Source organism: Gouania willdenowi, unplaced genomic scaffold, assembly GCF_900634775.1.
Source record: "Gouania willdenowi unplaced genomic scaffold, fGouWil2.1 scaffold_85_arrow_ctg1, whole genome shotgun sequence".
Taxonomy (NCBI): Eukaryota; Metazoa; Chordata; class Actinopteri; order Blenniiformes; family Gobiesocidae; genus Gouania; species Gouania willdenowi.
The window spans coordinates 461,166-473,293 of NW_021145250.1; the positions used below are offsets into that span (position 1 = coordinate 461,166).

The 12,128-nt window shown below is 37.3% G+C and overlaps 1 protein-coding gene across 1 annotated transcript in view; it reads left to right on the forward strand.

Annotated features, from left to right (window-relative positions):
• The first annotated feature begins 1,443 nt into the window (after positions 1–1,443).
• The window catches only part of LOC114460943 (GATA zinc finger domain-containing protein 14-like), a 14,104-nt gene continuing 3,419 nt past the window's right edge, over positions 1,444–12,128 (forward strand). Inside the window, exons 1-3 of the mRNA XM_028442829.1 lie at positions 1,444–1,562; positions 4,781–5,709; positions 11,948–12,128. The exon at positions 11,948–12,128 is cut by the window's right edge and continues 888 nt beyond it. Coding sequence (XP_028298630.1) covers positions 5,089–5,709; positions 11,948–12,128 — 802 coding nt within the window. The 5' untranslated portion in view covers positions 1,444–1,562; positions 4,781–5,088. The remainder of the gene's footprint in view (positions 1,563–4,780; positions 5,710–11,947) is intronic.

Sequence of the window (12,128 nt, forward strand, 5' to 3'; positions counted from 1 at the left end):
TGTTTTTGTTGTGATTTTGTGTATTTTTTGTTGTTTTTTGTAACTCTATGGAGTAATTTTGTGTATTTTTGTTGTCATTTTATATTTTTTTCACGTCATTTTGTGTTTGAGTCATTTGTACATTTTTAATATTTTTGTGTTACCTTTATGGAGTCATTTTGGGTCTTTTTGGATATTTTCCTGTCATTTTGTGTGTTTTTAGATTCATGTGTGTCTTGTTCTCACTGCTGCTCTCTTCCTCTCTGATCGCCTCACGGGCTTAAAAAAGGACAATATTTGTGTTCTGCTGTAAGTGAATTATCTAAAGAGGCTTTGAGGAGGAAGACCCGCTTTAAAAGGCGGTAATACACAAATTCTTGGTTGGCGTTAAAACACCTCCAGATCACAAGAAAATGATCAACTTAATTTGGATTTTTAGAGAAAGTGCGAATAATTCTCAGAAAGGAGGGAAACTTTCTATTCCACGCTGCAGAGGGGAGGAGCTTAAAGTCAAGGGTTAGGGGGAGGGGCTTAACCGGCAAGAGATGTTTGCAAACAAAAATAATCACATTTAACCTGATCATCACTGTTATTTACTTACTGTGTGCACGTGTGTGTGTACGCCTGTGTGTGTGTGTTTTATTAGGTTAGAAACAAAAAAACATTTACTACATTAATGTTTTTAATAAACATTTTAAGAGCAAGAAAAAATCCTAATGAATGTAATAAATTTAAAAATAATTATATATCTATTAGAAAATCATAATATAATGATAGTATGGCAATAATGAAATAGAATCAATATGCATTGATAATTGCTATAATGCAACAGCTATGACGTGGTTAGCGTTAGTGCCGTTAGCTTAATCTGCTATTAAAGAAGCTCCAGGGCTGCCAAACATCCAGGTACAGTTTGACCCACAAAGGAAGTTAGAAGACAATAAGTTTACAGTAAAATAAAAACACCAAAAAACCTACTGAGAAATATGCAAAACGACAACAAAAAGAACTTCAGAAACACACAAAACAACAACAAAAACACACAAACTGACTTTAAAAAGACAATAAAACACACTGATGACTCACAACACACAAAAATATTCAAACTAAATGGTAAAAATACACATAATAACACCAAAAGGACTCCCAATAACAGACACAATTACAAACTCACAAAAACAAGCCAAACAGCTACAAATAAATGAATAAAAAATATGAGAACAGAAATCTACAACAAAGACACACAAATGACACAAAACAACAACAAAGACACACAAACTGACAACATAAATCACACAAAATGCCATAAATATAAACAAAACGACCCCAATAACATACAAAATTAGAGACAATTTTCCCAAAACACACAAATGAGAACTGTGTGTGTGTGTGTGTGTGTGTGTGTGTGTGTGTGTGTGTGTGTGTGTGTGTGTGTGTGTGTGTGTGTGTGTGTGTGTGTGTGTGTGTGTGTGTGTGTGTGTGTGTGTGTGTGTTATTTTTATCCTCCTAAAGCCGATCCTCCTCCTGCTGATCCGACGCTGAACAAACCAAACGAGCTTCGGACGCAACTCGACTAACGACAGGTGAGAAAACTTTACTTTTTATCTTTTTAATTTCTCTTTTCGTCTCTTTTACTCTTATTTTGAAAATCTGTGAGCTGATTGAATGTGCTGGAGTTCATCAATGATGATGATGATGATGAGGCTTTTGTTTTCTAAATGTGAACTGTCATCTGCTTTTCATCCTTTATAATAATAATAATAATATATTACTGTATTATTATTATTGTACAGCTGAATAATTATTTTAGTTTATTTCCTAGTTTATTTGTTTTAATCTCTTTATTTAATTATGCATATTTAAATTCTTCTGTATTTACCTTTTAATATTGAATATAACTGCGTTTATTTTCACTTAATGCTTTATTAATACTTACGTTTTATTGATTCAAAATTAACTTTAAAATATTTTCTGTTAATATTTAGGCATTTTTTGGTCTTAATTTAATCAAAAAATAAATATTGAATAAAACTAATGAAAGGCAGAAAAATAGAAACTGTGACTGGACTAAAATGTTCATTAAAATGTAGATAAATTAGACAAAAAATGATCTTAAAGACATACACGACTAATTATTGATTATCTGAATTTAAACTTATTTTTGTTGTTTTAACCCTATTTCCATCTGAAGGACACCACACTAATGTTAAAATTATATATATATATATTTGTTTTTTTTTTACACACTAATAAAAGAAATCAAAACTGAATTTGTCAACTTGCTATAAACAGTTTATTTTCCTCTAAATGTCACTAAATACAAACATAAAATGACTAAAATTGGTACTAAAATATGTGACAATCTTGTCAAAAAACAAATTAAAAACTGCATAAAAATTGGAACAAATTTGAAATAATCTAATAATAATTTCATTTCCATCACTTTATACGACTCAGACTGTGATAAAAATGAGCGACTAGTTCTTCATAAAAGTCTAAAAACAAAACGTAAAATGTCTAAAATACATAAAAACTGAGTTGGTTCTGATAAATTTAACAATTAATAATTAAATACTAACAATACCGTAAATTAAATGAGTTAATCAGAGTCAGTAAATAAGTCATTTTAGTGCATGTGAATTATTATTATTATTATTATTATTATTATTATTATTATTATTATTATTATATAAATAATGTGGAGAGAAACTAAAATGATATCTACTGACACATAATATTGTGTAGCTGAAAGTGGTGTGTTGTTGTGTAGCTAAATGTTGTGTAGCTAAAGGTTGTGTTGTTTTTGTGTAGCTAAAGGTTGTGTGTTGTTGTGTAACTGAAGGTTGTGTAGCTAAAGGTTGTGTAGCTAAAGGTTGTGTGTTGTTGTGTAGCTGAAGGTTGTGTGTTGTTGTGTAGCTAAAGGTTGTGTAGCTAAAGGTTGTGTGTTGTTGTGTAGTAGCTGAAGGTTGTGTGTTGTTGTGTAGCTAAAGGTTGTGTGTTGTTGTGTAGCACACAAAACACAAATACACAAAAACAAGGACTCGCAAAATCATACAAATTTCCAGAAAAATGCACATAAAAAGACAACAAAAAACTCTAAGAACACACACGTAGTGTCTCTGCACGTGTGTGTTGAGATATCATGTCCTCTAAATCTGAGCTGGTGTTGTTTTTAAGGATCAGACGATGGGATTAGTTCAAATAAACACTATTTACTCTGAACTTCTTTATTCATGTAGAAGTGGTTTCTTCTCTTTAGGTGTACATTTAAAATATGACTCATTATCACATCTGCAGGGATTTGTGGGTAATGTAGGCAATGTGAACTTCACTCCGCCTCCATTTAGATTCTAATCTGGTGTGACCACCATTTGCCTCATCATGCTGCAACATGAGCTGATGGTCGTGGATGAATGACACAACAATGGACTCAGAATCTGGTCACTGTATTTCTGTGCATTCAAAATACATCAATAAAATGCACCTGTGTTGGTTGTCCATAACATACCGTAACCCCACCCCCACCATGGACCACTCCATCCACAACGCTGACACCACGCCACACACGCTGTCTGCCAACAGTGAAAACCAGGATTCATTCATGAAGAGAACACCTCTCCAACGTGCCAGATACCATCCATTGTGAGCATTTACCCACTCAAGTGGGTTATGATGATGAACTGCAGTCAGATGGAGACCCTGATGAGGACAACGAGCATGCAGATGAACCTCCCTGAGACGCTTTCTGACAGTTTGTGCTGAAATTCTTTGGTTATTCAAAGTGACTGTCGCAGCAGCTGTCCTGGTGGCTGGTTTCAGACCATCATGGAGGTGAACATGCTGGATGTGGAGGTCCTGGGCTGGTGTGGTTACACGTGGTCTGTGGATGTGAGGCCGGTTGGATGTACTGCCAAATTCTCTGAAACATATTTGGAGACATCTTATGGTAGAGAAATGAATAATCAATTCCTGCAGTCAGCATGCTAATTACACGCTACTAACGACATCTGTGACATTGTGCTGTGATTAAACTGAACATTTTAGAGTGGCCTTTTATTGTGGCCACCCTGAGGCACACCTGTGCAATAATCATGCTGTCTAATCAGAATGTTGATATGCCACACCATGAGGTTGGATAGATTATTTCTGCTCACAAACACACATTTAGACACATTTGTCAACAATATTTGATAGAAATATGTTTTTAGTGTTTGTAGAAAATGTTTTAGATCTTTGAGTTCAGCTCATGGAAAATGGGAAAAAAAACAAAAGTGTTGCATTTATATTTTTCCTCAGTATATTTATATAGTCTTGTCTTGTATTTATATTGTCTATTTGCCTTGTCTTAAATTTGCTTTATGCTACATTTGTCTTACCTTGTCTTATATTATTAATATATATTTGTTACATTAATTTTATCCAATATTTGTCTTGTCTTACCTTTGCTGTATCTTATATTTTTTATATTTACATTATATCTAATATTGGTTTTATATTTGTCTCGTCTTGTATTTGTCTTGTCGTGTCTTGCTCTTTACTGGGACTCTCTCATCGTCACCTCTCCTGAAATCTGACCACTGTGTGAACCGTTGAGGATTATTTGTAATCTGATTACTGTGTGGTCTCAGAGACCCGCCCCTTCCCCTTCACCTTTTTTCCAGCATTCCTTGTTCACCTGCCTGAACTTACACTGCTGTGTTTTACTTCATCACATTTTGTCTTTTTCTCTCAGTAATCTGACTTCTTTAGACTTTTCCTTGATTCCTTATCTTGACGTTCTCTCCGTCTCTTTTTTCTCTAGTGTTTGTCGAAGGCTCTTTGGTCTTGGACGTAAGTTTAGGAGGCGTTGTTAACGGGATTATCCTCCTCCGTCGAGCACACAAGGCATCAGCCGCCTGGCGCCGACCCAAGACCTCGTCCCTGAGATCCCTGGACAGGAAGCGTCCAATGGACCTGGAGGTTTTCCACTCAGTGACTCGGCAGAATTGACCTTAAGGGACGTGGCGTAGACGTTTGCTTGACATGTTTCACACCAACACGATCTTACACAAATGACCGTCGTCTGTGCGGTTGGCCACAGGAGGAGCGTCGACTGTCAGGGAACCAAACATGGCTGCCGACCTCAGTCCAGTGAGGAAGCAGCAAAAAACCACATCCTCACTGGGACTGCTCTACTACTACCTCGCCTGTGCGGCGGCAGCAACAGGGAGCTCCCCCGGCATCGAGTATGACTATGGTGTCAGCCCCAAGTTCGTCTGCACGCCGGTGCCGCCCGAGGCCGACCCCGCCTGTTTCTCCCCTCCCCTTGTTCCCAACGCTCCCAGTAATGACCCCAGTGGCGGCGCACGGCGAGGCCTGATGTCAGACGAGGCCAAAGCCACGATCCTCCACCTCCGAGAGAGTCTGGTGAGGCAGAAGGAAACCATCCTGGACCAGAGGGAGACCATCCGGGAGCTCACCGCCAAGCTCACCCTGTGCGAGGGCTTCGGGAGTCACCACGGCAACGGGGGTCACCACAGCGGCAACCACCACGGGAACCACCACGATGACCACCACCCCTCCTCCTCCTCGCACCACGGTCCATCGGGCTATCACAGCAGTGTTGGTGGCGAACCTGAGCCGGACCCTCACCTCAGCAAAGTGTTGACGCCGGACAAGCCCAGTCCGTTCTCACCGGAACAAACGGGAAAAACCCTGCAGTCCCTGAAGGAGCGGCTGGAGAACCTGCAGGTAACCCCCCCATTACGCTTGTTATTGATCACAATCACATGATCAATACAAATAAGACTTATTTGATACGTCATTAAAACTCACTTAAGGAGAATTCCCATCGATCAGTTTTTTGAGATAATGCAGAATTTGAAATCTGATTGAAGAAGAGCTGAGCATAAATGGAGATCAACAAAACTCCAAATTAATCCAGGACTATACAAAATATGTCTACGTAAATTCAATGATGGCTTGTTCAATGCAAGGCAGCAATACTTTTCTGAAATTATTGTAAAAAATGTCAACAACTCTCACACATTGTTTTCTGTAATTGAAAAGCTCACAACCCCCCAGATCAGATAGCCCCTGAATTACTGTCAGCTGGAAAATACAATGAGTTTGCTGTATATTTCAATAAAAAAATACAATCAATAATGTCAAACATCAGAACCAGCGTCACTTACTGACAACCTGCACTGGAACTGTAAGCTTTGCACCTAGAAATTCTAGTTTTTATAATCTGTTCTAACTTTTATTCTATTTGTATTTATTCTTATTTTCTAATTGTTGTAACTCCATCCCCTTAAGATGTTTGCTTTTACTTATTGTACATAAGATACCTCTTTACTATTTAACTGTCTGCACATTTCTTGTGTATTCTGCACACCCTGAGTGATCTTACTGAATGCCAAATGTAACAAGTACATTTCTCCATTGTGAGATCAATAAAGGATTATCTTATCTTATCAAACCAGCAAAATAACAAAAAGCTTGAACAGCTTCAACCACTGAGGGATGAGTCAACTACAATGTTAGAGTTTATTACAGTGAACCCAAAAACGATAGAGGAAACTGTTCAGCAGCTGAATCCATCAATGTGTTGCCTTGACACAATACCCTCAAACTTCTTTAAAACTGTTGTAAAGTCAATTGTCACTGATTAGTGTCAGATAATTAACTGATCATTCCAATCAGGCACCGTACCAAAATCCCTGAAAGTAGCTGCTGTTAAACCTCTGTTAAAAAGAGAACACTGGATGCCTCTATACTGGCTAACTATAGACCAATCAGAACCTTCCATTCATGGCCAAGATCATTGAGAAGGTGGTCTTCAACCAACTGAGTCAATTCTTAACATTCAACAAAATATTTGATAAATTTCAGTCAGGTTTTGGTTCTCATCACAGCACAGAAACTGATCTGATCAAAGTGATCAATGACATAAGGTTGAACACTGATTCAGGAAAAGTATCTGTTCTCATTCTGTTGGATCTAAGTCTGCATTTGACACTGTAGATCATACAGTTTTGTTGCACAGATTGTAAACATGGGTTGGACTAAATGTTAAAGTAATGGTTTAAGTTCTACTTGGAGGATCAAAGTTATTTTGTAAACATAGTAAACTTTGAATCTGACAGATTACCAATGTCCTGTGGGGTTCCTCAGGGCTCTGTTCTTGGACCTCTTCTGTTTAGCCTTTATATGCTTCCTTTAGGACACATTTTACACAACTGTAAGGTTGATTATCAGAGCTACGCAGATGACACACAACTATATCTATCACTGAACCCAGATGACTATGGTCCCATTGAGGTGTTGTGTGACTGCTTAGAAAAAGTAAACTGATGGATGAGTGAAAACTTCCTTCAACTAAACCATGACAAGATGGAGGTGATTGTCTTTGGTAACAAGGAAAAGAGGACTGCTGTCAGCAAGTATCTGAGTCTGGATCTTTAGAAGATAAAGACCAAGTCAAAAACCTTGGTGTTCTGATTGACTCAGATCTGACATTCAGCATCAGATCAAATCTATCACAAAAACATCTTCTACCACCTAAAGAACATCTCCAGAGTGAAAGGTTTAATGACTCAGAAAGATCAGGAGAAACTGGTCCATGCTTTTATCTCCAGCAGACTGGACTATTGTAATGGTCTTCATCAAACATCTACAGCTGGTTCAGAACGCTGCAGCTAAGGTCTGAACCAGAACAAAGAGGTCAGAACACATTAGTCCAGTTTTAAAGTCTATACACTGGCTCCCAGTCAGCCTCAGAGGAGACTGTAAAGTTCTGCTGCTGGTTATAAATGTGTGGTGGGTTTGGTCCAGAATACATCAGTGAGATGTTAGTCAGGTATGAACCCAGCAGGTCTCTGAGATCTATGGACACAGGTCAGATAGTGGAGCCCAGAGTTCACAGTAAACATGGTGATGCTGTGTTTAGTTGTTATGCTGCAAAGAAGTGGAACAAACTGCAGCAGAGCTGAAGTCAGCATCACATGTGAACATTTTTAAATCAAAGTTAGACACTTTTTTTATCTACTGCATATGATTGAGAGAGAGATTTATGGTCATGTTGTTGTTGATGTTTGGTGATGATTTTAAATGATTTGTTGCTGACTTTAATGTTCTTATTGATTTTAAGCTGTTTTCTGTTGCACTTTTTGATCATGTAAAGCACATTGAGTTGCCTTGTGTATGAAATGCGCTATATAAATAAATTTGCCTTGCCTTTACAACGATTGGACGATTACGATTAGTTCCAAAAGATTCAATAAATATGAATGAAACTCCCTGATTATGATTAATACAGAAGCAGTAATATTTAATCCCAAACTTCGTCATAAGAACTCTGTTTTCATCTACAACCCTGCAATATATTACAAATAATTCTACAAAATTCACACAAATTATCAATATTGGATTAAATTGATGGATATCTAAGGGATTTTTAAGTCATATCTTAACTGTGGTTTCATGATTTACATTCAGGATATTTTAAAAAGAATATCACACATGTTTGACGTGTGGAAGACAAAACTAGAACCCAATAATTTTTAAATTCACTGACAAATTTAGAATTTTCTGTTCCAGTCCCCGTGAGATCAAACTGGTTCCAATGCGACCAAAGTGAATCTTTGTGCAGTTAATATATATATATATATATATATATATATATATATATATATATATATATATATATATATATGTTATTAAAGTCAAGGGAAGATAAATGTATTTCTGCAGCACATTCCATACACAAGGCAACTCAATGTGCTTTCCGTGATCCTGGACAAGCCCCCCGGTAGACCTACACCTTCACTGGTTGATTGGAAGAGATTGTGCTTCCTCCTCTTTTGTGTAATAGTTTCTGTGATGTCAGAGATTCAGGTGAAGGAATGTGAGGGTGGTTTTACCGCCCCCCCCCCCCCCCCCTTACTGCAGATCTTCTCAGGCTGCGATTGGCTGAGGCTGAGCTCAAAGCGGAAAAAGCTTTAAGTGCATTATAACTAACGAGTGACCTGGAACTACCTGAGCGTCAGCGTCACATGACGAGATGAGATGAGACGAGACAGGAAATAAAGAAACACACTCAGACAGATTCTCTTTTTGCCTCAGGGTTGACTCACTCCTGGGCCCCGAACCTAGTTTTCTCAGAATTCTTATTCTATGTTGTTATCTGGTGTTTCTCCTCCCATGGCTGCACATGGCTGGGTCATGTGACTTTTGTTATGATACGTAAAACATTAGTGATTGTCAGGGTCAAACATGAGCTCATCAAAGATAAAGACATACACACAATGACTAATCAACTAAATAAACTGTGCAGAGCATAATAATTAGCACTGCTACATAGATATATATATATATAGTGAATGCCTATTTTTATTTTATTATTTTTTATTATTATTATTACTCACCATAGTTACAAACGTTGCTCACTGAGGACACCTGCTGGTCAATATTTATGGATTAGAGACTGTTTAGTCATATTTAAAAGCCCTTTGTGCAGTCACTCCTGTAGATTCTATGCAGCTTTTAACTTATTATTTATTTACTACTTACTTGAGTTTTCATGACTACCTGTCAATATTGAGCTGTTCTGCAAAGCTGCATTTAAGACAATTTTATGAAATAATTTATGAACGGTATCATTGCAGTCCAAACAAATCCGACGTTGCACATCTTTGAACCAAGCAGCAGCCATGTTGAAAGTCTCAGTTCAGTCTGAGCCTGATTCACATTCACAGAGATATTTAAGGAACACACAGACAGCTTTTATAGACACTAGTACAGTGCCCGTCGGAGGTATGTATTCATATTAACATTAACAGGAGTTCCACAGTGTGGATGGGAAAATGAATAGGATGTATATATCTATATACCTATATATCTATATACCTATATATCTTATTTTGGTCGCCAGAACATCACCAAAATATAATCAGCTGTTCCTTGACCCATTATCAACAGGTTTTCAAGTTATCACGTAAAGACAGACAGCGTCGCACTGCATTAGCTTAGCATTAGCATAGAATAGAACACTGATGATGAAGTCACTGTTGATGACATCATCAGTTTGAACACTCTTGGAACACCGATGACATTACTGTTGATGACATCATCAGTTATAGAACATACTGATTGGAACTCTGATGACATCACTATTGATGACATCATCAGTGTTCTAAAGCAATGTTTGACAGGAGTTCCACAGTGTGGATTGGTCATTTCAGATTGGTTTTAAAATAACAGACGCACACACTCGGGGTATTTGGAAGCCATTGACAAAGTTTCAGGTGGATCAGACACATTAACACACACGTTCCTCGGCATCACGTGTTTAAAGCATTGCCTCACGTTTCCGCTTTTTCTCTGCACGTTGATTTTTTGACATGATACGACCAAAGGTGATGTTCTGAAACTGTTTGACCTTGTCCTGAAAATATCTTTGAGGTTGACTTGAATATATTTTATAAATAGAATTATTGAGTATAAAGACATTTAATTATAGTATGTTAAAAATAAACCATGAATGATAATCATCATCAGTACAAAACAAGACGATATAGATGAGTTTTTGTTCCTAATTATCTTTATGTTTGCGTACAAAACTTTACAAATAAGTTTAAAGTCTGGATTACTACACCGCCCTCACTTATTAAAGTTCCCCCTGAGCTTGTTACAAATATAAACTGAATATTCGTGTACCTTCTGAGTTGTGCTTGTATTTGAACTTTAAAACCTTTTTCAATGTAAACATGTTTTTTCGTTGATAATAAGGAGTCAGGAACCCATGCTGAGGCGTTAAAGTGTGATTGTAGGTCAGATTGTTTCACTACAGCCTGTGAAGCAGTAAAGTCTCTTCATCAGTTCGAGGGTCTCTCAGTGAAGGTGTCATAAATCCCATAAATCTTCCTCTGAGGTGTGACACAACAACAGCAGGAGCTGGATTTGTTCCGTCGCCCCCTCTCGGCCCCTCCTCTGGCCTCTAGCCTCGCAACTTCAATTAGCTTCATCCTCTGTGACGAGGCATTAATGGTAACGTGTGCTGCCAGGAACAAAGCTGGATTTACTGTAAGTGTGAGGAAGAGGAGGTGAGGGAGGGGCTGGAAACTCGTCCCTCTGAAACTTTGAATGTTAGAGTTTTTAGCAAAGTTTGATGAAATCTGCTTCCTCTTCATAATCAGAACTTTGCATAGCATCCTCATTATAGTTGTTCATTTCATTTATTATTATTATTATTATTATTATTATTATTATTATTATTATTATTATTATTATTGTTATTATTATTATTATTATTATTATTATTATTATTATTATTATTATTATTATTATGCCATTGCTTTTTGAGTTGTTCCATTTTTTGTGCTAGAAATTTTATATTTTATTATTTTTCTATTGGAATTTCAGCTTTTTCAACCTTTAACCCCTTCATCTTTGAACTTCAGCTGTTTATCCTTTAAAATGTTCAGCTCTGTTCATTTTAAGCTAACACCTTCAACCATTTATTACTTTTATAACTTTTTTACTTTCTTCAGCTTTTTTTAGATTGTTTCAGATCCTTCAACCTGTTTCAGTATTTTTCACATTATTTTTACTTTCTTTAGTGTTTTCACCTTTCTGCAATTTATGACCTTTTTTCAACTGTCAGTGCATGTTGTAGCCTTTATCTGTTTATCCACATATTTCAACATTATCCATCATATCCTCTACATTATTTCTGAGGGTTCATTGACTTGGCTAATGCTAGGCTAGTGCTTAGATAATGCTAGACTAATGCTCAGCTAATGCAAGGCTAATGCTAAATTAATTCTAAGGTTCATGTTAATGTTAATGCTAGGCTAATCCCAGGATGATGCTAAGCTCATTTTAGGTTATTGCTACTTGTTTTGTTTTAAATAAAGTAATAAATCTTTTTAAAATATTGATCTATATATACGGATGACTTTTGCTGACTCTGCGTGTCGTGTTTCAGGCCAGAAACTCCACCAGTTCCTACTCCAGTTCACTGCGAGAGCTCCTGCAGAGGAAGATCCACGCGCTGGAGGAGCAGCTCCACAGCTACCACAGCGATCACCATGGCAACGCTCACCATAACGACCACCACGGCGAGAACAACCACAGCAGCAACCATCACAGCGACCCCCACCACAGTG